The 23,912-nt window shown below is 48.9% G+C and overlaps 1 protein-coding gene across 1 annotated transcript in view; it reads left to right on the top strand.

Moving 5' to 3' along the window:
* The window catches only part of EPS8L2 (EPS8 signaling adaptor L2), a 48,231-nt gene extending 24,787 nt beyond the window's left edge, over positions 1-23,444 (top strand). The window contains exons 4-21 of the mRNA XM_085063502.1: positions 4,964-5,028; positions 9,046-9,207; positions 9,494-9,643; positions 9,770-9,849; positions 9,982-10,121; positions 11,509-11,588; positions 12,056-12,182; positions 12,517-12,605; positions 14,048-14,122; positions 14,781-14,929; positions 15,075-15,201; positions 15,547-15,662; positions 16,962-17,073; positions 17,809-17,916; positions 18,773-18,914; positions 20,028-20,211; positions 21,007-21,139; positions 21,472-23,444. Of these exons, the coding sequence (XP_084919628.1) occupies positions 4,964-5,028; positions 9,046-9,207; positions 9,494-9,643; positions 9,770-9,849; positions 9,982-10,121; positions 11,509-11,588; positions 12,056-12,182; positions 12,517-12,605; positions 14,048-14,122; positions 14,781-14,929; positions 15,075-15,201; positions 15,547-15,662; positions 16,962-17,073; positions 17,809-17,916; positions 18,773-18,914; positions 20,028-20,211; positions 21,007-21,139; positions 21,472-21,543 (2,111 nt within the window). The 3' untranslated portion in view covers positions 21,544-23,444. The remainder of the gene's footprint in view (positions 1-4,963; positions 5,029-9,045; positions 9,208-9,493; positions 9,644-9,769; positions 9,850-9,981; positions 10,122-11,508; positions 11,589-12,055; positions 12,183-12,516; positions 12,606-14,047; positions 14,123-14,780; positions 14,930-15,074; positions 15,202-15,546; positions 15,663-16,961; positions 17,074-17,808; positions 17,917-18,772; positions 18,915-20,027; positions 20,212-21,006; positions 21,140-21,471) is intronic.
* Positions 23,445-23,912: the final 468 nt, after the last annotated feature.

The following is a 23,912-nucleotide window of genomic DNA, read 5'->3' as shown; positions in this document are numbered from 1 at the left end:
ATTTGCTTTCCTAGAGTGGGTTGTGTCTTCAGCTAATAACCCAGGAATGTGAGCACTTGGGGCTGAGCTGTGGCAAACATGAAGTGTGCCGAGCAGGAATTCAGTCGTGTGAACTCAGAGCAGCTGCTCCCTGCTGCCACAGCCCATTCACACCTCCATGAGAGCCTGTTCATTCACTCCAAGAGCTTGCAGATCCATCCTCTCACACCAGCTATGAGTGAGAACTGTCCAGTGCCACAGGCGCCAGTAGAGAGCTCCAGCAGTTCAGAAAGTACTAACAGCAAACCCAGGGAGCTTGATGCTCCCTCAGCTGCAGAGATATCCCCAAATGGAGCTCTCCCTGTGCTGGCTATAGAGAGCAGGGAAGCAGCAAGGCAGGACCTGCAGATTCTCCCCTATCTGGAGCTCAGGCACAGCAGGTCTGTGCAAGGCCCAAAACTAGATCCTTGACTAACCCTGGGTAACCTGGAGCATCCTATCCTCCTGCCTGGCAAAGGAGCAGGAACTTGGCAGATGGTTTGTTCAACTGCCACATCTGGCTCCACGCTGGGATCCTGGAATGGAGGTTGTTCCATTCTGCTGCTCTGTAACCCAGCCTGGCAGGTTTCCGTGGCTGCCGTGAGCACACAGAGCATTTGCTGCCCTGTTTCTCCCTGGGAGGCTAGTCCTGACCTGCTGTTTGGCACAGAGCAGCTGACCTAAGCAGGCAGGCTCCTATAAACAGCGTGTGCACCGCTAGATAACGTATAGATAATGTAAAGATTATATAAAGAGCTGGCAAGCTCCAGACGGCCCTGCCAGGACTTCCCTTAGGCTGCTGTAATGGATGTGGAGGCTGGGGAGGTTGGCAGTGTGATTCAGGGAATGGAGGAGAGGTCCTTGATGTGGTGCTGGCAAAGAAAACAAATCCAATACTTCTCATTCCTCACAGACTGCTTGGTACTTGTCCATACATCCCCCCATTTGCTGCTGTGCCTTCTGCCTGGCAACAGCTCGAAACAAATGTGGGGATGGAGAGGGAGGATCAGGGAGGATCCTGTGTGGTAAACCTAATTAATCAGAGAAGGATGTGCATGGAGGGGAGGTAGGGTGCCACTGGCCTGTTGTACTGGGGGTTCTGTGCCCCTCTGGCTTGGCAGAGGCCATGCATGGAGAGAGACAAGCTTGCTCCTGCCCTCCTTGGCACTGCTCGGCATTCCCAGGGACCTTATCCAATTATCCCAGCTCTAAGCTGGTCCCACGGGCAGTTTATCCCACTGGTTGATCTCTTGTGCTCACTGAACGGAGCACTTGCAGCCATGTCCCAGCTCCCTGCAAAAAAAGGTTTTGCATGGAAATGGGGAGGGAACTTGGTACTAAAGATGTGCTTTGACTTCCTACACCAAGCTGATAACCCCAGCCCTCCAGGAGGTGCATCAATCCTGCTTTTTTCCCTCCTTTATTACTCTCTTTCATGCCTTCCACTTGTTAACGTAAAGCCAAACAGGACTCTTTCCCTTCCAGCCAAGATTTTAGTCTCATCATTGGGATTTCAGCCAAGCACTGTTTTGAGCCCTCAGATACCACCTTGTACCTCTGCAGTGGTCTCAGCTCTTCCCATTTCCTCACTGGTGCCAGAGGGAAACGCCATTCCCAGAGCACTATTTATCTGTAAGACACCAGTGATAAAGTTTGTTGCCATTTTCCCCACACCTCTGGGTGTGAGGCAAGGTTAAAGCTACCTGGTTAGGAGAGAACTGAATGCCATTAAAGAAAACTATTTATAGGGGTTTTTTTCCCCTCAAAGGATTGCCTTGAGGATCCCTGGGCCAGATCCTGAGAGGCAAGAGATGAGACAATTTACCGGGGGTGTGCATGTCCCATGTGTTTTCCATGCTCAAGGTATTCAAAGCTTTCTGAATCCCCCATGCCATTCATGCAGCAAGTGTCTGGGGTCAGCATGACTGCTCCTCAGGACACAGGGGATCACCTGCCAGGATCCCTATGCTATGAGCTGGGTTTTTAACTTGCCAGACACAAGACAGGACAGGACAAAGCTGTATTGTTTCCCCGTCTCTCTAGTTCTGTTGGCAGACAAAAGGGAAAAAGGACAGTGGTGGTCACTGTGGGCTCATGCCAGCTTTATCACCTTTGGATGTTTGCTGTACTGGTGCCACAGCCCTGGAGCTCTCCCTGCCCTTTGCCTGTGTTACATCCAGAGTCCTCCATTGCCACAGACTCTGAAGGTCACAGCAGCAGATAAACAGGGGTGCAGATGGGTGTCTGAGCTAATTTGGGGAAATCATCACTATATTCCTGCAATGCTCATCTATCACATGGGGATTATGCAAATTCTCCATGTCCTGGGGCCAGGTTAGGGGTCAGATAACACCTGAAGGTGCCGAGGTCCCGTTGCAGGACACTGTAGAAATGCCAAGTGTCCTGGTATGAGGTGTCAGATGAAGCGGGAGGAAATGAGCTGCTGCTGCTGCTAACAGGCCAGCATTGCACTCATACAAAATTCAGCAGGTCAGGGACAAGGCTGTGCAGAAAGGCAGGATGAAGCCCTGTGGGACAGCTGACCTGCCTTCTGGAGTGTGGCTGGGCGAGGGAGTTCACCTGGGCAAGGGAAAGGCTGCCCCTTGATCCAGGAGTCAAACAGCCACAGATCTTGCTATAGGCATCATTCACAGAATCCCAGAATGGATTGAGCCCTTCTCCCTCATTCTACTCCCTGCCATGGGTGGGACACCTTCCACTATCCCAGGTTACTTCATGGCCTTGGAGACTTCCAGGGATGGGGCAGCCACAGCTCCTCTGGGCAACCTGTGCCAGTGCCTCAGCACCCTCACAGGGAAGAATTTCTTCTTAAAAGCATTTTGGGATCAGCCCAGCCCAACCAGAGCCAAATTTAATCAGACAAATAATGATGCATCTTGGAAAGCCCTGCAGTGTTTCACCACATTGCTCTGAGCAAATAAACAAAAAAACTCTTTCTCTTTAAAGCACCTGCAGATGCTTTAAAGATGTGGCCCAAACCTGACTCTTTTGTGATATGCAGCCTGGATCTTTAATTCTTCCTGTTTAAATGAAAAATAAGTGCTAGGAAAGCAGGAGATCTCAGTGCTTTGGTGCCCTGCAGTCCCCAGAAAGCCTGGCTGCTTCCAGACCTCGTGGTCTTATTTGCGGATGCCAGCAGGAAACACAAAAATAAAAGTTTCCATGGGTGTGGGGGCCAGGTAGAAGCCAAAGGAGACAGAAGGTATTTCAGGAGAACATGCAGAAACACCCCATTTCTTGCCCTGGGCACTTTCTGGGACATCACTTGAATGACACAGTGAGACAAAACAGAGGCACTTTGTTATAGTTCTGTGACTCTTGGAGGTAATGCAGAAATTCCCCCAGGGAAAAATCAACAGAGGTAGGGGAAACATCTGCGTTTCTCCCTGTCCCAGGGCTTGCTGCTGTCTGAAAAAGGCTGCAAAGGGCTAAAGGGGCCTTTGCTCTCTTGCACTCACCAAGTGCAGGCAATGGGAAGTTGGGCTATGCAGAGTTCTGGGGTTTTCACCAGTCCCCAAAACTTCCAAGGGCTTCTCCAAAAATTTTCTCAGTGGTGCATGCTGAGATCTCCCCTGACTGTGACACGTGCAGCTTCTTTGAGCTTGGAGGAAGGGGAAAAGGCATTAGAGGGGATCCCAGAGAGTCTGAGGGCAACCAGCTGCAGCTCTGACCACTGCTACAGCTCCATGGACTGTTTTCCTACCGGGAGCAGAGACCTGTACTAGCCTCCCTCTGAAAACCTCATCCCCCTGGTATTCCTTCTCTCCCTCAGGGGCTGCCAGTTCCCAACGCAGCTCCGCACCCTTCCTCTCAGGGCAGGAAACATTTGCCTGGCCGAATGTAAACCCCTTTTGTTTCCAGACCACCCACTTCAGCCTTTTCCACTCCCTTTGGAAAAGGAGGGGATGGGATGTCTTAAAACCCAAATCTGACTCCATCCCACACAAATGCAGTGTTCTCATTTCCATCAGTGTCATCTATTTACACGAGGAATGCTTGAGGAGGAAATTGAGGTTACTGAGAGGAAAAAAGTGCTTCACATCAGCCCCAAATCCCTGCGGGATGCGCTGCCTATGCCCTACCCCAGACCTTGCTCCACATTTCAAGTAGGACAGACTGCAATTAAAGCCCCCAGCAACCAGAAAGTGCCACTGAGCCTTTCCTGCCAGCCTGAGGTGGGAAGTGGCTGTACTGCAATGTTAATTCATTTATTCAAGGTCACTTTGGAAAGGCTGAGCAGGGAGCTGGGCTGGGTGTCTGAGGTCTTTCCCCTGAACTATCTTCACTCCACCTCCGAGCTGGTGCTGGTGATGTATGAGACACGGGCTCAGAGCCCTGCAGTCTCCATTAATGCCTCTGCCAATATTCCCACCAATAAATCACTTCTACTGGGGAAGAGCCACCACTTATGTGGGAGCTGTCAGCAATCAGTCACAGAGGCAAAACACTCTGTTGTGTTCTCAGCCATAAGCACAGAAATACAAGGTGTGATGTACTTGTGTGTCCAGCCAAGCTGATGGCACAGCCTGAAGTGTGTTAGGGAAGTGTTAAAAAGCTTTAGAAATCAGCTTGAATCAGCTACTACCCACCCTTGCCAGGCGCCAAACAAGAGCAGCAGCATCTTTTCATGATCCTTATCTGTGGGATATCTCCGGGTGCTCAGTATGCTCCCCAAGCCACGGGTAGGATCGTTCTCAGTCCTGTGCACCAAGAGGAGCTCGATTTAAAAGCTCTTTGCCGGCCAAGGAGAAAGGTGAAATCCCCAAGGCAAATCCCAAGGAAAGGCAATGCTTGTTCTGGAGAGACATCTGCTGGTAGTGCCTGTGGAGCTCGAGCTGGAAACTCAAGCTGCGAGAAAGACTCGGAGCTGTAATTCTCAGATCCACCGATAAACAACCAATGTTTGTTTTCTCGTTTCTTACAGAACAAAGGAAAAAATACTCCAACTCCAACGTCATTATGCACGAGACTTCCCAGTACCATGTCCAGGTGAGCACACACACGTAATGGAGTGTTAAGGGGCTGAGAGGCCAAGGTCAGGGATAGGTGCTGGTAGTGCAGTGTGTTCCATGGACCCTGGACCTTCAGGAGGCCAAGGGGGAGCTGGGAACCTCCTTACTATTAGAGTCTCAAGTCACTGAGTAAAGAAGGATGGGGGGAAAAAGGATTTTAAATAGACAAGGGGTATTCTGTACAAGGAAAGAGGAAATGGAGAAGCTGTTGTCCTCTCCCTCCTCTGTATCTGAAGGAGACCAGGAACTGTTGTCCCTCCTGTCACCTTATGCTTCAAACCCTTCTGATCAGCACAGACAGGTTAAAAGCAGAGTTCCCATGGTGGTTACCGGAACTCAGCTTCCCAAACAACAGAGACCACATGGACTATCAGCTTTCAGCTCTCCCCAGATACTGTGTCCTCTCAGGTAACTCAAACCCCTTCACACAAGACAGGCAATAAGCCAAATCAATTTCCCACTGCCACAGACACCCACTCCAAAAAGAGGAGCCAGCCTGGCCATCCTGAGCTCAGCAATCCCTGTAATGCAACTCACTAGTACAGGACTCCATGGAGAAGATGGGGTCATTCACCACTGAAAACTGAGCAAGGTGAGACAGGAAAACACTTCCTGAGGTTAATATTTAGGAGATGGGGCCTTTTAAAAGTCTACATTTAGACTCGTGAAATGCATGTTTGGAAAGAGGCCCTGGTTTCCATCAGAGAAACCAACTCAATGTCAGACAGATCCACTCATGGATGCCGAGAAGGGACTTTAAACGGTGACATGTAAATGAATTCTTCATTAATTATGCCATAAGCCACCCGTTCATGAGTCTCTCCCCTGAACTTTGACCAGGGCAAACAGGATTGTGGTGGCAGGCAGTGAGACAGAATGAGATCTTCTCATGGGAGGCATTTTACACCATTTGAAGTAATCTGATCAAAGTTTAATGGTGGATGGACTCATTGCCTGTTCTAGTAAAAGCTGCTGTATTTGAATATCCATCTGGACAAAAAGGGGTTTTAAGGGATAAAACAAAGAGAGCAGCAAGCTTCTCTCTATTAATCCACCTGTATCTATGGAAAATGCAAAGCAGAAAAATATTCTAATGATTGAGTCAGACAAGTAGCTTCCCCTTTATGAAAACTAACTGAACAGTAAACAGCAAAGGAATTTATGAAGCTTGTAAAGGTGGTGGATTAAATAATAGGAGAGATAAAAATGCTTGTCATCTGGAGTAAACCCATTCTCCTCACTGCTCTGAAAGCAGAGGGCTTGTCACCTCTGCACAGATAAGACTGACTTGGCAAATACCTTTCCGTGCACTATTTTACAATTGCAGCAACATACACCCAGCGTGTTTTTCATTCGTGATTGCATTACTAATCTCAGCTTTTGGCTCACACACCTGCCAGGAGTTTTGTTTAGACAGTGCCTCACCCCATACCTGTGTTTGATGAACGCAGGAATGGGCCTTGCACCCTGCAGTGTTTGTCTTCTCTGCTCCTTCCTTCAGTCTTTGGGAATCATCTAAGAGCAAATGGGTCACCACAGACCCTATCCACCTTTAATGTCCAACAGCATGTTTAAAGACTTTCTGCCAGTCAAGTCTAGTAGTGCTTTAAATCCAAGCCTTTCCCTGCATCCATCTTGTGTGGATTCAACTGCAGCAACAGTTCATGCCTGTGCTTCATCACAACCATTCAAGGCTCCATGCTCCGAGTGCACACATCCCTCTCGAGTCCATCCAGTCTGTGTCAGACCCCAATATCACAGCTTCTCCAAGGCTCCACTTTCCATAGCAGGACATGCTGAAGCAGCATCAGCTTTTGCTGCCTCTTAATCTGCTTCCTGCTCTGCATTTCCCTGAGCTTTTACAGGAGAGAAAGTAATTCTTTCCCAAACAGCTTTCTCATCCTCCTCCGTTGCCCACCAGTGCACATGCTAACTGTGGACACAACCCACTGGGTTACTGAATCAGCTCATGAGTGCATCAGCACCAGAAATACGCTACTTGAACCATAAAAAGGTTATGTCTTATCACTGAGAGAAGGCAGGAAGACATGGGATCAAAGGCTGAAAAGCCAGGCAAAAGTCATCCCCATACTACAAACTTCCCATCAGTTTAGCACTTGCTTTAAAATCCCCCCCATTTCTCCAGCTCTTGCATTGAAGCCAGGCTGCAGGACGTGTGCCTCAGAGAGAAGCAGGCATTTCCCTGCTGCCCTCCTCACAAACTCCAAATGCCTGGCAGGACCATTGCTGGGGTGGCCACACTGCTGTCCCCAGCCCTGCAGGGCAGCTCTACCTGCAGCACCTGAGTGTCCCTGCTCCAGGGCTTAATCTGCTCCTGGCTCTCCAGCTGAGCCACCGCTGTTGAAGTGCCTCTTCTGTAACCTACTGAGCAAGGAAACCAGGATGAGAGGGTAATGCTGGTGGATGGGCCTTCAATATTCCAGGGACAAGTGAAAAAGCTGGGATCTGGCCCAATAAGTCTCCAAGGGCTGCAGGCCCTTGGACTGCACAGATGCCTTGGTCAGGCCTGTAACTTATCCATCCAAAAACCTCCCGCCTTTCTCTCCTGGAGAACGTTGGTAAAGACAGGGAAAAGCTTCAGCTGCTTTTTGCGAGTCAGGCAGGTTCTCCTTCCCTTCTCACCGGGAAGACAGCCGAGCAACAAAAGGAACAAGATGAAACAGCACCATTTCCTTTCCCTTCCTCATTTTCTTTTCCCTTTGCTGTTGTCACCTGAACATGTGGCCTGGCTGTGCTGTCACTGGCACAGGAACAACAGCTGGGCAAACAGCCCAGCTGTTCCAAGTCCCGGCTTTTCCTGCCTTGCAGTCCCCTCTGCTGGCAGACACAACCAGTTCTTCCATCTGCAGGGAGCAGAACTTACTCACCTGGATTTCTGGAGTGGCATTCATCCACTGCTGGCGGGCACACAGCATTTGCATGTGACACACCTCTCCTTTCCACAGCTGCCTCCCTGCTCAGCATTCCCTTCCCATGGAGCCCCAGGAGCAGACCAAAGCTGCAAGTGCTGCCCCATTACACAAACTCTGGTCATGCAGGTGCCAAGTGCAAGGCTTGGTTCACCCCACACTTCAGGATGCAGTTGGAGCAGGGATGGGAAAGCAGCTTGGATGGCTACACCTTAGCTGAGCTGCTCCCAGCCCAGGTACACACATGGGGCAGTGAAGGAGGGGACAGCACAGAATCCTGGCTGCTGGGAGAGGAGCATGGGCTGGGTTTATAGGACAGGTGAAGGGAAGTAGGAAAATCAGGATAACCAAGCAAAGCCACAGTGCAGGACAAAGGCAAGCAGCCAAAAATCCCTTCTTACAGTCAGCAATGACCATTCTCACTACCACAAGGGCTGATTTGGGTATTTTTGGGGGGAAGGTGACCCCAAAGCTGGTGTAGAGTCAGCTGCCAGGTTTGGAGCCCCTGCAGGCTTTGCAGCATAGAAGCTGTCTGGAGTAGCTGTTCCCAGAGTAAGGGACCCCACACATTGCATGGATCCCACTTGGCACAGAGGACCAGCACTTGCTCATGGCTTGTGTGAGCTCTTTGCCTGGCACAAATCCCACACAAGCAGGTCTGCTACAAGAGGCAAGCAAAACACAAATGCTGTTATAGCTTGGCAAGCAAAGCATAACTACTGTAGTTCAACTTCCAAGCCAGGTTTGGAGTGGCCTGGGGAGTAACCTGTGTGTGTGAAGCATTTGCCCTGCTGGACAGGGATCGGAGCTGCTGACATTGATGAGATTAATATGCTAGTGGTGAAACTGGTTATGAAAACCCATTATGAAACCCAGATCTTTCACTGCCACAACCAGGCTGGTACCAACAACCAGAACTGTTTCGTGCAGCAGCTCCTTCACACCTCAGCTCTGAGGAGCTGCAAACATTAACTGAAGCCTCTAGAGATGCTTTCAGCACTGATTTACACGCCCCAACAAACATTTTCCACCTGTTTTTATCGACTTTCTCTTCTCAACTTCAGCACTTGGCTACCTTCATCATGGACAAGAGTGAGTCCATCACAACAGTGGATGATGCGATCCGGAAACTCATCCTGCTCAACTCCAAAGAGAAGATCTGGACACAGGAGATGTTGCTGCAAGTGAACGACAAGTCCATCCGGCTGCTGGACTGTGAGACACAGGTACTTGGAGCCCGGTGGGAGTGACCCAAGACTGAGGTGGGGGGGGCAGTGGGTGCCCTTCCTGTTCTGTCTGGCAGAGGGCACATTCTAAGGAACACAAACAAGGGTGAATCACTACCAAATCCAATCCTGGATTATAGTCAGTCCCGCAGTGTGGTAACAGGATGGTTTGGCAGTGACAGACTAGGGAATATCAGCCCAGGGATCCCAGGAGTTCCTGCACAGGACCATTCCCCCTCAGTTTACCAGTTCCCCATTGCCTGACACCTTCCCCCTTGTCTTGCAGGAGGAGCTGGAGGACTTCCCTCTGCCGACAGTGCAGCACTGCCAGACAGTGCTCAATCAGATGCGCTATTCCTCCATCCTCCTGCTGGTGTGTCAGGATTCCGAGCAGCACAAACCCGACATCCACTTCTTCAACTGTGACGAGGTGGAGGTGAGCAGAGCCCTCTTGGCTGGTGTGAAACAGAACAAAACACACTTCTTGCTCTCTGCCCTTTCCCCCTTCCTTCAATCCTTCCTAAAGCCAAGCCCTTAAAAACATCCCTGTTTTACCCTTGAGGCGGAGATGGTTCATGAGGACATAGAAAGTGCCCTGGCAGACCACAAGCATGGGAAGAAGATTCGGCCACAGACACTCAAGTAAGTGCTGTGGGATACAGCTGGGAGTAATAAAAACAAATCCCAGTTTCCAGTGGTTTAGTCACACTCCAGTCTCTTGGAAGCGGGACCAGCAGCCGCTGATGGGGTTGTTCTGTGTCATTTTCCTTGCAGGGCAAACCAGGAAAAGATCAAGCAGAGACAATCCATCCTCCCCCCACCTCAAGGACCAGCTCCCATCCCCATCCAGCATGACATGCGAGGCTCAGCGATGAACAGGAACAGGGTGGCACCTCCTTCCCAGCATGATCCAGGTACTGGCAGAACTTGGGAAGTCTGTCCTGGGGATGGGAGACTAATTAACCCAGACAGCCAACCTTCCTGAAGTTGTCCATGGTGAAAATAAGTGTTGTATCCACTGGACATCTTCTGCTCAAAAAATAAAAGCTCCCAGAAACTCCTTGTAACAACACCTGTATTTGGGGGATACAGAAATTCCCCAAAAAGCAAAGGCCCCTCATAAAACAGAAACATCACATGAAATTTGAACCAGGCACTGGTGATCTTAAAATGTACACACAAGACAGACCTGGTCAGAAATACAAATTCCTGGCTCTGCTGACTTCACAGGAGCCAAGACTTCACCCTTGAAAATCAAGTGATTTCCATGAATTCTTGCAAGGGCAAGTGTGGAAATGCAGATCTGAACTCACCCCTGTCATGTGCTTATCTAAAGATTGATTCCAAAACCATCCTGACTTCAGCCCATTTTAGTTGGCTTGAAAAAACTTGGTATTTTCCTTTGGAGAAAAAAGTAACAGAAGTTCCTCAGAACAGAAACAAGCTCTTTCTCTGACAAAAGATCAAACTGATGAGTAAATTGTAAGCATTTCTTATCCCTGCCTTTCGCACCACCTTCTCTTAGCATTCATTTCTAGTTTCAAGGAAAACATGTAATAGGATACTATACTACATCCAAAACACTCCTTTCCTGGGATGGGATCTGAAGCCAAGCAACTGCTCTGGCTGCTGAATAGAGAACTTATTTCAGGCCCAGTTCTGCATCATAAAAGGAGTATCTCTATTTCTGAACTGTACCATAAATAAACAAATGTATTCTGATGCAAAACAGCCACTGCCCTTCCAAGGGAGCTCACATCAGCAGAGCCGGGAATTCCCCCAGGCAGGATTTCTGGCTCCAAGAGCACAGAGCCTAGCAGGAGAGCAGATGACTGGAGAAAGCCTGGAGTGATGCCTGTTTGCCAAGATCCCTTCTCCATGAAACACCTTCCTGCTTTTCCTACAAAACCTGTCCCAATAGGGCATCTTATCCCTACACTTACGTGTGCTGTAGACTTGTCACGGTCCTTTTGCCAAAACTGCCTCCCCCATTCTCCCACTCGGCAGATCCTGCTGTGCCAGCCCTCTCCAGTCCCCTGTCCTGAGCTGACACCATTTGCTTGGCACAAGGAGTCACCCCAGCGATTGTTGTGGCTTCTGGAGGCCAGGAGGTGCCTTGGGGTTGCAGTTTTTTCAGGATGATTATTTTTTAGCACCTATTACAAACATTATTCCTGCGGTGCCCTCATAACCCAGAACAAACACCCAAGCTGGGAGTTACCATCCCATGGATCCCTGCCTTTCATGGAGCCTATTTCCAGCCTCTGAGAGCAAATGACTTTTTCTGTCCCTCATTTGCAGACTATGAACGACGAAGCTCCGGCTCGCACGACCACGAGGAGTCTCGAGCAATGTTAGCACAGAAGATTGAAAAGGAAACGGTGGGTGACAAGAACACTGCACAGTCCATACGTAGAAGCAGAGGTGGGGAACAAGGGCCTCCTCCCTGAGCAGACATTTAGTGCGTCCTCAGGCCATTTTTCCAACTGATACCTGTTGTGCATAAAGACAAGGTGGCCAAAAGCAACTCTCCATCACTGGGTCAGTGACAATGTCCTCTGTCCTGAGACAGCTCTGCTGATTCCAGCTCTGCTCCTCCCCATCCCACCTGGGTTATTTTCCTGACTTCCATTAGCAGGGGTCACTTGTCACATTGGTAAAGACAGAACACAGCCAGGACCAGCAGCTCTGTGCAGGCAAAGTGATGCATTCAGCTCCATTTCATGCCTGGATTGCCCACTCTGTGGCATTCTCCCGGGAAATGCAGCAGGCCCTGGGATTCAGGCTCCCAGCCATGCACAGCCCAGGCTCACTTTCACCTTGGTCCCTTGGGTTTCTGTCCTCACAGCAAATCCTGAACTGCACCCTGGATGACATCGAAGTGTTCGTTGCCCGGCTCCAGAAGGCTGCAGAGGCATTCCGACAGCTCAACCAAAGGAAGAAAGGGAAGAAGAACAAGAAGAAAGGGCCTGCAGGTGCAGTGCAGCAATGGGAACAAACAGGGAGCACAGGGGCACGGATGAAGGGGGGGGGACACCTCAGCTCCCGGCCCAGGAAGGCCAGATGTGTGCACAGCCACAGATCCAGGCACACCAGTTTGGGAGGTGCTGCTGCTCCATGGGCACCTCTGGTAGAGCACACGGAGCCTCTGGCACACAGAGGAAATTTGCCTTTCCCTGAACCCCTGATTTTCAGTCATTCTGGTCTCAACAATCACTTTTGCTGTGCCTTCTGAATGGCAGGCAGATGAAACCTCACCAGAGGGGATGCCCTCACTAATGTGTCCTTCTCTGCCCCTCCTCCTGGCAGAGGGAATGCTGACCCTCCGAGCAAGACCCCCGAGTGAGGCCGAGTTCATCGACTGCTTCCAGAAAACCAAATTGGCTTTCAACCTCTTGGTAAGACATGGAGGAGTTTCCACCCCTTTCCTTTCCCCATGTATCCCAGCAGCAAGTGTTCAGAGCGAAATCTGAATGGAAAACACTGCCAAGGGAGAAAGGTATGAATTCCAGGTTCTCCAGAACCCAGGACAAACAGTGTGTCAGGCTTGTGCAGGTTTTCTGGGACAAGCTGTTAAACCAAAACTAGAAGCATCAAGTCCAGGATGGGACAGGGCAGCCAGAGGGTTGCAGTGCCTGGGCCTTTTCAGATCCAGGCCTGGGAAGTCTCTGCTTGACAGAAACTGAAGTTCCCCATTGCCCCAATATTCCTGGCTCCTCCTCCCCTGCCAGACCCCCTGTATTAAGGAGGGGATGAAAAGCAGGAGCATAAAGATGCTCCCAGTGCTGCCAGCTCTGCTCAGTGATACACAAGAGACCAGGAGGGGAACAAGCCAGCAGTTCTGTCAGTTGTGACCAAACTTGTCGAGTGAACATATCTGACAAGCTCCGTCCTGGGCAGTTATCAATAAGGAAATCCCAGAGATTGTGACCAACCTTAATGCAGGGCACCAAGCTCCAGCCTTTTCACTGAGAAGCAAATATGGACAACTGGTGCCTGCCCAGGCTCAGAAGGAGCAGCTGATCTGGCAAGAGCCCAGGGTTGAGCCCGGAGCAGAGCTGGCACTCTGTGGTGGAGCCCTGCCCCGTTCCTCACCACGTGCCTGCCGAGTCCCCAGCAAATGCCAGTTCCTTGGGTCACCCAGCAGTTGTTTCCCACTTCCCACTCCACATTAATGTTTCACCTCTGGCATTTCTAATGTCCTGCATCTTGGCAGGAGGAGGGAGTCTGTCTGGCAGCAGTGCCAGGAGCCCAGGGCAGGAGAAGGAGCTGAATGGAAGCACAAACTGGAGAGGTTTCTCACTACAGCTGATTGCTGCTACTGAACCCCAATGCTTGCAATAAATCAATCCCAAGTGTTTGCTCCTCCATTCTGCCCTGTTCACATAAAATACCACTGGATTTGGAGCCTTTCAGGGGCCAGGGCAGCTCCCAGTGCCACAGGCAAGATCTTGGGGGAGACTTTCCCTCGTCAGCAATTTGCCAAGGGACTCTCAAAACACCTTCCCTGTTGTTTTCATTCATGGAACTAGAGGGATTCTCAACCCTGCAAGAGGCAGAAGCAACGATAATCCTGGCCCTTCCTCAGTAGGACTTTCAAAATAAGCAATGGTTTTCTGTGTCTGCTCAAATTAGCTTCAAAGGCACTGATTTAATAGAGAGGGTATTCCACCCCTCCTGGAATTCATCAGGAATTAGAAATGGATGCAAAATAAAAATGACTGATTCCTATGCCCTACATCACTTACTCTTCTCATCAGTCTGCAACACTCCCCCCACGTGACAGAAAAGAGAGGCACACTCAGGTTAGGGTTAAACTGTGGTTTCTTTCTCTTTCCAGGCCAAACTAAGGAAGCACATCCAGAACCCCAGCGCTTCAGAGTTGGTACATTTCCTATTTGGGCCACTGGAACTGGTAAATTTTATTCCCAGGTCTCACTGGGAATTCCTCTTTTATTTCTAGTTCACACTTACAAGCAGACAGATTGTGCAGAAGGGTTAGAAAACTGCTCACGCCTGGCCACAGCTTTCTCAGGAACTTCCAGAAGCGATGCCAGTTGTTCTGGCCTTTGATCCTGAAATAAATACAGAAACTCCACCAAATATGAATCTTTCCAGCCAGTCTAAAGCCTCACTGTGAACAAAAGGGGCAGCCAGCTGGGGTTCCCACTGGGAATCTGCCTGGTCTCACCTTCAGGCAAGACAGTAATTACAAGTACACAGCTCAGTAATTTGCACTGAAAATAGGAAGCACAAATCCCAGCTTGGAAAAGGAGCGAGAATAGCAAGGTATTTTCCATTTTCTGAAGTGTCACCTTGTGACACTTCATTTGTCTGTAACAACAGTTCATTTTTAGATCAGATCTTGCTTTGACTCCAACCAAAAAAATCCTTATGTTCCTTCGAAGTGTCTAGTCTCCTTCAAAGACTTAGGCTGATGTTTCCTGAGGTGACTGAGCTGATCTAAGGATCAGCTTTGTCTTTGATTCCTGCTCCTCTGTGTGTCCCTGGTTTGATATTTTGACCATTTCCTGCAAGTTCACTCCTCTTTGTGTGGTTTGTGTGTGACCCAGATCATCAATAGCTGTGGTGGCCCCGAGCTGGCCCGGTCTGTCCTCAGCCCACTGCTTTCTAAAGACGCCACAGATTTCCTCAGAGGACACCTGACACCCAAAGAGATAAACCTCTGGGATTCCCTGGGGGAGACATGGACCAGATCCAGGTGAGGACAGAGCTGCCATCTCACCAGGTTCCCCAGGTAGAGGGGATGCTTGGATAGCCTGATGTTCCTGCTTCTCCTTTGAGGGAATGCCCTCAAAGACACATTCCTCATGAATGTCACCTCATATTCACACTTTGTGTCCTAGAGCTGAGTGGCCCCGAGATGCAAACATCCCTACCTACATCCCCAAATTCCGCAACGGCTGGGAACCACCTACAGAAATCTTCCGTGGAGCTCCCTGGGAAATAGACATCGGGCACTTGCAAGAGGAGGTTAGCCCTGTGTCCCTGGGGATCCCCTCTTCCCTCTCCCTCCCCCTTTTCCAGAGAGATGCAGGGTGTGTGGTGGTGTGCAACAAGTGCTTGGCTCAAAACTCAGCTGGATCTGGTCATTCCAGTTAAAGAAAATGAGGCTGGAGAAGGGTAGCAATAATCAGCCTCTCCTGATCCAAGGCAACAAGACCCTATAATGGAACTGAGTCCAGGGACACAGGCTTCCCCGAAGGACATCTTGACCAAAAGCTGCCCGGCCATGACTCATCTACCACTGTCCCTCTCCTTTTCTCTGATCAGCTTTCCCCTTTCCTGGCAATGCTGACTCCATGTCTGCCTTTCCAGCTCTCCTCAGCCAATGGCTATCCTTACCGGAACTCTTCACTCAAGCGTGGCCAGACGGCTGACCAGACACAGGCTGTGGATGCCTTCAAACAGAATGTCTCTCCACATGGAAACAGGTAATGGATCTGCACCCCCAGAGCTTTGGCTCCCACCTCAGAACCTCACGAACACCCATGGACGCATATGGTGACACTGGGAAGTTTGGGCATCCTGGTGATAACGCCCTGTCACTATTGATAACCGCCAAGAGAAGGTAACAATCAGCTGAAGGATTATTCCCATAAGCACTGTCTGCTGTTTAATCCCCAGCAGCTCTGCAAGGAAAGGAATCCCAGGCGTTTTCTGCCACAGAAAGCAAAAATATTGACTGACTTCATTAGTCCATCCATAGGTCTTGTTTTCCAACATCAGCCCACCGAAGGGACATTAAGGATCAGGTGCCAAAGATGCTGCACTGTGCTTTGGCTCTCCATAGAGCTGTAGAGTCCCCACAGAGATGTTGGAATCATGGAATCACAGAATGAATTTGGTGAGAAGGGACCCTAAAGAAAAGGAGCTTTGTTTCACTGGAGACAGCAGCTCTCCCTTGGCTTTAGACACAGCCAAAGGCAAAACCACTGATTAGAGGCTGAATAAAACAATATATTCCAGTCCTGCCCACCTCTCTCCCAGGGAACTGACAGGGCAGTTCAGGCAGTTCTGAGTTCAGACAACTTTTAATGAGACAGAATTCTAGAAAGTGGGGAAAAACCTCTCCCCTTTTTATGGAAGTCTTGGAAAGTTCTCTTCCAGACCCAGGACCAACCAGGCCACCATTTTGCCTCAGTTTTTTTCCAAGGGAAAGATGGTTCTTCCACCTTTTAACAGCTCCAACACTCATTTTCCACCTCCAGTTACTCAGTGGTACAAAACCTTCATCAAAGTATTTTCCGTTCAGGGTTCAGAGGCTTCATCTGCTTCCTTGTTTACATGAGCTCACACCTTGGAAATTGTCACATTTCCGAGTGCCACCAAACTCCACATGAATCCTCTGCTGTGATCTGACACAAAATTTTCAGCTTCTAATCTTTCAAAACTGGAAGCTCAGACCAGCAAAGTCCTTGACCATCCACTTTTCACCAGCTCTAGTCTGGGAAAAAGCCTTCAAGCCCTACTCTTTTTCCATGGCTTTCTGTTCTAGTCTAAAGGTTTATAAGCTTCATTACAAGAGTTCAAATCCACAGCAAAATACCAATTATATCAGCAAAATTACTTATTTTTCTCGTTCACTGCATCACTGGTCCTGGTGGGAACATCAAGTGGTAGAGCCGCAGTGAGGAGTAGGGAAATAATTAGGATAATTTCTCCATTTCCAATTTTCTTGGCCTTGTTACTAGATGGGCCTCCACTAAAACTCCAGTATTTTTCTCCTGCAGGAATTTTGATGCCCAGGGAGTGGCTGTGCCCAGGAGATTTGCCAAAATCCGCTATGATTTCACTGCGCGAAACGCCAATGAGCTCTCAGTGCTGAAGGATGAAATCCTGGAGGTACGTGACTGCTCCTGGGAAAAGGTGTGTCCCACTCCCCTTCCCAGGGGCAGGAGAGATCTTGGAATACCAACTCCGTTTTCCCTGGTGGTGTCTGAGCAGTGACATGAAGCTTTGCTCAAATCCAAAGCTGGAACAGGCTGCCTGTGCTATGCTGTGTCATTTCCTCAGTCCCATCTTAACTACAGTGAGGAGGGAGGACAACAGCTCACTGCAGTGCCCTGCTCACCTCGCTGCTGGGTCCATGCTCCTTAGTACCACTTTCCCCTCCATGAAGAACTGTTTTCTCTGGAAAACACCTTTTTCATAACCATTCTCTTACTGCAGTGCTGTTGGCAGCTGAAGAATGTGGGACATGACTTCGGTTAGCACTAATCTGTGACCTGAGGAAAAGGTTTCTGTGAAAAATGTAGCTTTTTACTTATCTATTTATTTTAATGCAGAAAAACAACAGAAACTCAGTCACTGGGAAAAAAAATATGGAGAAACAGGGAAATTAATTCAGCACCCAGAGGTGTTCTCCTGTTCATCCATTTGATAAATTTTGATGCTTTCCAGGAAAGATTTCAATCCTGGATTCCATCCAAGAGCAATAGATCTAATCAGAGCTCCTTCCCTCAGTGACATCCTTCTTGCAACTTTACATTCTGGGTGGTTCATCCCCACTATATCCTATTTTCGTATGCCTGAAATCCCATGTTCCCACTAGCAGATTTATTTTTGTCCCTGTCTCAGGTGTTGGAAGATAATAAGCAGTGGTGGAAGTTGCTCAACCGGAGTGGGCAGGCTGGATATGTCCCATACAATATCCTGGATGTGGTGAAACTGGAAGAGCTCGAACAGGTCTGTAGTCAGGTGGTACCTGACTGGTACCAGCTGCAGGGCACAATCTGCCTCTGGGAATAATCCTGTCATTAGACCTCCCTGGATTTGTTAGGATACTATACACAAGTCAGGATGAAGCCACAGAAACAGATGAAGTCAGGTGATTCCTCAGGCTCCTATGATAAAACTCACATTTTGCCATGATCACCTTCCCATATAAGGCTTATTCTTCCCATTTTGTGCAGCAGCCTCATGCTTTCTGCATTTTACCATGTAAAGATTTTTGTTAGGGGTTAAATGAAAGATGGACACTTCCCTCAGCCAGTTCAGTTCAGCAGCAGGATATGTTACTGGAGTGGGCGCAGTATCCACTTAGATGGAGGCAATTAAGTGAATATTGCACTGCAAAAATGTGGAGCTGGAATGTTCTAAACATCCTAAGGAAGCATGGAATTGCTTCCCTACTCTGTATGGCAGAGCTTAGGCATAGCCTAAGGAGGCTCAGCAGGCCTCTGGATAAATCCCTGCTAGGTTAATCAAAATGTCAAAAAACTTTCCAGTCCACCCCAGGCCCTTGGCAGTGGTCCTTCTTAACATCCCAGGTGTGGAGCAGTGAGGCTTTGCTTTCCAATGGGATTGGACATGTTTGGCATGTCTAGGAATTCCCTCATACAATCTTCAGACTTTGCCTTGGGTTGTTCAATCCCATGAGATCCCATAAGTTAACTTCTGTGCAGCTCTGCCTGAGGTCTCACCAGCGCCGTGTCAGCACAAGGAGAACACGGAAGTTTGTTCCTCCATGGGTATGAGGCAGAAAGTTTAAGAAAATGAAAAATGGCAAAAAAAATTCTTACTTTTTTTCCTCTCTACCCAGTCTAACCAGAGGTACAAAGGAGACCTGAGCCCCAGGGGCTATGGCCCATCCAGCCCAACTCACAAGCTCCCTGCCAGCTATGCAGGGGATAAGTGGGGCAGTGAGATGTTATCGCGCAACTCTCCGCAGGACGCCAAAGAACGTAAGTGTGTGTCCCTCCCACTCTGTGTCCCACTCTGTGTCCCACTCTTGTGTCCCACGCTGGGCTCCCCTGGGTTTGGATGCTCCGTGCTGGGACCAGACCCACCCAAGGGACTCCCCTGCACTTTTTAGTGACCAGCAATAGAGCAGCACCAGGTCTGGAGGCAGCACAAGAGCCAAAAGAGCAGCCCTGGGGCTCGTGACACCTCTGGGGCTCTCAGGCAGCCAGGGACAAGCAAGGCAATAAGTGATCACCCCATCCCTCCTTCCTCCAGCTCGACCTTCCTCCTCCTCCCAAGGACAGAGTTTCCTTTCTCTTCCAAAATATTAAGTGTGTCTAAGCAACCACTCAGATCAATCCCTTTCTCTCACTTCCTTTTGCTCATCTCCTGCCACGCACAGAGTGCTGGCTCCTTCATGTGGTTCCACAGAATTCCCAGCCAAACAGGAGATCCACATCACTCCCTCACCCTGCACATGCTGCAGGGATCACAGCAGGAGAGACACCGAGGGCTCTGCTCACTTCACCCCTTATCCCACCCTGTCCACTCCTGGAAGCAGGAGCCCTTTTGGGACAATGGAAAGCCCTGTAATACAAGGACAAAAATCTGTCAATAACATCGAGTTATTCTCCACAGTCTTGAGGAGTTTCGTGGGGAAAGTGATACTCGATGAAGTGTCACTGGAGTTCTCACACAATCACAGGATGGCCTGGGCTGGAATGGACCTTCAAGGTCATCTCATCCTGAGTGTGTTGCTTACTCCCAGTTTGTGCTTCCTGCCACTTCTGCTGCAGAGCAAAACCTGGAGCCCTGGAATCAGCAAATTACTCACTAGAAGTAGCAGAGAGGACTGAAAATATCTCAGTGCCAAATCTCCAATTGTAGATGCTCACAGAACTGTCCCTCCACATAAGGCAACAGCCAAGGGGTAGTGGGAGGAAAATAAATGACAACACAGGGGCACAAAAAAAATGGTAACCACTTTTCTGGGCTGAATTTAAGTAAAAATGCTGAGCCACAACCCCATTTTCCTTGCAATTTCCCCACAAACACATTCATTTAATGGGATTTGTGACCGAAGATTTGATTTCATTCCCTACCTGTTTCTACAGAACTTATTCACCAAATGGATGAGCTGAATGATGAGCTGCTAAAGAAGATCACAAACAATAAAATTCAGCCTCCCCACAGGAATTTCAAAGTGGAAAAGCCTCAGCAAGTTTTTGTGCCCCTCACCTTTGAATCCAGCACCGAAGAAGTCAAAGCCTGGCTGGAGGCCAAGTCATTCAGCAAAGAGTAAGATTTGCTCTACTGCCACATGAAACACTCATCCTTCCCTGGAGAAGGAGCGGAGGAGGCCACTGGCACCACCTCACCTGGGACAAGTCACTTGGATTTACTTACAGAGCCTGTGTTGCAAATTAGATTTCAACCCTATTCAGGCTCTATAACCAGGATGTTCAGAGCCCAACTCACTCCCTTTCTCTCTTATATGTAGCGATGAGACATGGACACTCTTGTTTTCATCAAAGAGTGATGATTTATTGTCAGCCTCACACAGACATGTACTGTACTGCTAAGCAAAGGTTTTATACCATGCTAAAATTATCCTAACTAAAAATATTGTTAGCATTCTTGTTAACTAAACAAACACACTGGCTGTCTGCCACATCCCTTATCACCTTTATGTCACTGTCCACGCAGCCTCCTGGCCAATCAGCATCCTGGTCAGGTGCCAATCAAGCAGGGCTTGTATAATGTGTTTTTGCCTGCATGTTGGCTGTACTCTTCCCAAAGTGCTTTTCAGTGAGCAAAAGTGAGCAAAGGTGGGCAAAATGAGCAAAGGCCCCTTAACTTATTCTATAAAACCTTTCTTATCTCCCACACTTAAAAGTAGTTTCTTGGAGAAAAATAGTTAACTAAACCCGTGGCTTGAAATGCCACTGGAGTTGCAGCTGTCACCTTGGCACAGCCCCAGGGCCCTGTGGTATGGTCCCAATGCAGCTCCCAGCCTCCCATCTCCAGCTCCTCACCTTTGGCATGAGGCCACGTGCAGCACAACTGTTACCTCCCCACTTTGTGTCTCCCCAGGACCGTGGAACACCTGGGCATCCTCACCGGAGCTCAGCTCTTCTCCCTCAACAGAGAGGAGCTGAAGAAGGTGTGTGGTGATGAGGGAAACAGAGTGTACAGCAAGATCACGGTGGAGAAAAACCAGCTGGAGGTAAGTGGATTCTGGAAAATTCCTGCTGGAATAAGGGCTTGTACCAGCGGTGTCAGATGGCTCATTAAACAGATATTTTAAGAAATACAGTTTGGGGGAAAAAAAAATGCAACCAAACCTACACCAGCACATAAAAATTCTGAAGTGTCTTTGAAGCAAAAAGGCCCCAAATCCATGGGGCAGATCCCTCTCTTTTCACTAAATAATCTGCTTTTTACTGATATCACTTACCTTTCTGAAACTAGCTCTCCTTGTACAGCTTTAATTAAATACTGTAATTTAACTACAGCTTGAAGTTCAAATCCAAACTGCCTGTTTTGTTTCCATTCCAGAAAAGCAGAGGGGAGTCAGAGCTCCAAGAAATCATGAAGCGCCGCCAGGAAAGGATTGATGCTGCTAATTAAAGTCTCTCTGCTTTATTTCAGCTCTTAGCCCTAAGTAGTGCAGAAACAAAGGGAATGAAAGCAATGATCCCGGCCCAGGCCGGAGGCAGCAGAGCTCCCCTCGGGGTCCAGTTGCCATCAGAGTGACAATTCCTTGAACTCTGTTGGGAAGGGTTGACAATAAGACCACGTCCCACTGGGAAAGGTGTTTTAATTTTGCATGAAGTATTTTTTTTATAACTATATATTTTATACTGAAATTCTACGTGCATGCGATCAGAGCAGGATTCACACGGGGCTGGATGTAGGACAAGGGCTGGATTCAAGCAAAAAAAGACCCCCAAAGCTTTTCTCCAAGGGCTGTCCCTGCTCCCACCCCACCCCTGACAGAGCAGGCGTGGCACACAGCACAGGAGAGGCCACAGCCTCAAGGCTTGGAGCCTGGACCACGAGAATAAGGCTTCCGAGCCCTGCCATGGTTTGGGTTTAAGGAAAGAACATTAAAGGTCATCCTGTTCCACCCCCTGCCATGGGCAGAGACATCTTTCACAAGCCCAAGTTGTTCCAAGTCCTGTCCAGCCTAGCCTTGGACGTTTCCACCAGTGGGGAGTCACCACCTCTCTGGGCAACATAAGGCAGCCCCATTTCCGTTTCCATTTCCATTTCCATTTCTATTTCCTCCTCAGTGCAGGTGTCCCTGCAGCCCACAAGCACAGGCCTGGTGACAACTCCCTGTCCTCCTCCTGTCCCCCTGTGCCCCCTCACTGGACAAGGCTAGAATAGCAACACACATTCCCGAAGTCTGGCTGCTTCCTTAAATCCATGGACCAGTTAGTGCTCTCTGAACAGCAGAAATGAGCTTTCGGTGCCTAGAAATGAGCAGGAGTGACAAAGAAAGGGATTTGAATCCGAAAATAGGTGAGTTCCAGCTGCCCAGTGCTGCTGAGGCAGAGGCTGGGACTCAGGGCAGCTGTGCAGCCCTTCCCTGGGGCACTGATCCTGCACTGGAATGTTGTGGTGCTGCCAAACCAGCCTCAAACCAGGAGAAGACAAGCCCTGACCATTTGCTCCCGATCCAGGCACACCCACAGCCCTTCCCAGGGTGTTGGTCACTCGTCCCCACCTTCACCTTTTCACTGCAAAGAGTTGCCTGAAATGATTCCCAAATAGCTGAAACCCCAAAGCACACTGGGAAACACAAAATAAATGGCCACAAGAAAAAAATAATCTAATTGAGCACAGGGTGTTGCTCTTGACTTCCTGTTTACCTTCATAAAGTCATGTGGCTTTGTATATAACAATCTGTAAATAAGGTGAGGAAAATCCCTCTCCCTAAAGGCAGAATTAAGTGATTATGCATCGAACATTTACTCACAATTTTAAAACTCAAGCAAGCAGCATAGTTCCTGTCCACAGCAAGTTTGGCACATTGGATTTCTATCTCTGTTTAACTGACAGACCAACCTGAGTGCAAAGCAGTGAAGCAAACACAGCTCCAGAGCTGCCCACAGCCCAGGGACAGTTGGGTTTCCTCTCTCAGCACATACTGAGTCTTTGCCCAAATTTGTGCCTGCCCTTGCACATTTAATAGAAAAAGCTTTAAAACAGCATCCAGGGAACTCATGCCTAAATCTGAGAACACCAGTGCACCTCAATTTTGGCTTTACTCTTAAGTGTCTCCAACCTGTGTTCTTCATTTGAAAAAGGACACTGCTGGCACCAGCAGAATTCGGGTGCAGGCAAGGGAGGATCCTGGCTTTAGTCACAGGGATCCCTGCTGGGATCTGAGAAGGGCACTCGCCTTGTCAGGGAGGGATGAAGAGGACAATCCTCCTGAGAAGCCCTGGCTCTTGGGTTAGGGTGGAGATGTGAAACAGGATGGCAAGCACAGGAGGTGAAAAAGTTTCTAAAATGAAAATAAATGTTGAGCTAAGAAACACAGCACCTTTTAGGCCTGGGGTGTAGAGGAAAGCAAACACAGGGAATGACAGTTATTTGGGATTTTAACAGGAGTGTACACGACAGCTCTGTTAAGCTGTGAGCCACAGGAGCACTTCCTAAAACAAATATCTCAGTAGACCTTATTGCAGAGGTCACTTTGTACAAATTTCCATGCAACTGAGCTGTGCATCTGTCCTGTTTGTACTGCCTGCAGACACTGCTATAAAGTACTGTACATTAATGCAACTGAGAGGAGACAATGATATAACCATGCACTGTACAAGATTTATTAAAACAGCTAAGTTATAACTCCATCTCTGTCTCTTTCACTGGGTTTTCATAATGGTTAGTCGCTGAGAGTCCCAGAAACTCAGCAAAATGTCTGAAACCACACATTTCCTTTTGGTTTTGGGGATTGACATTCAAGAGGAAGGATGTTATTGTCACTG

This window comes from Lichenostomus cassidix, chromosome 5 (genome assembly GCF_008360975.1).
Source record: "Lichenostomus cassidix isolate B80296 chromosome 5, HeHo_3.0, whole genome shotgun sequence".
Classification (NCBI taxonomy): domain Eukaryota; kingdom Metazoa; phylum Chordata; class Aves; order Passeriformes; family Meliphagidae; genus Lichenostomus; species Lichenostomus cassidix.
This window is presented reverse-complemented; position numbering and strand designations above follow the sequence as displayed.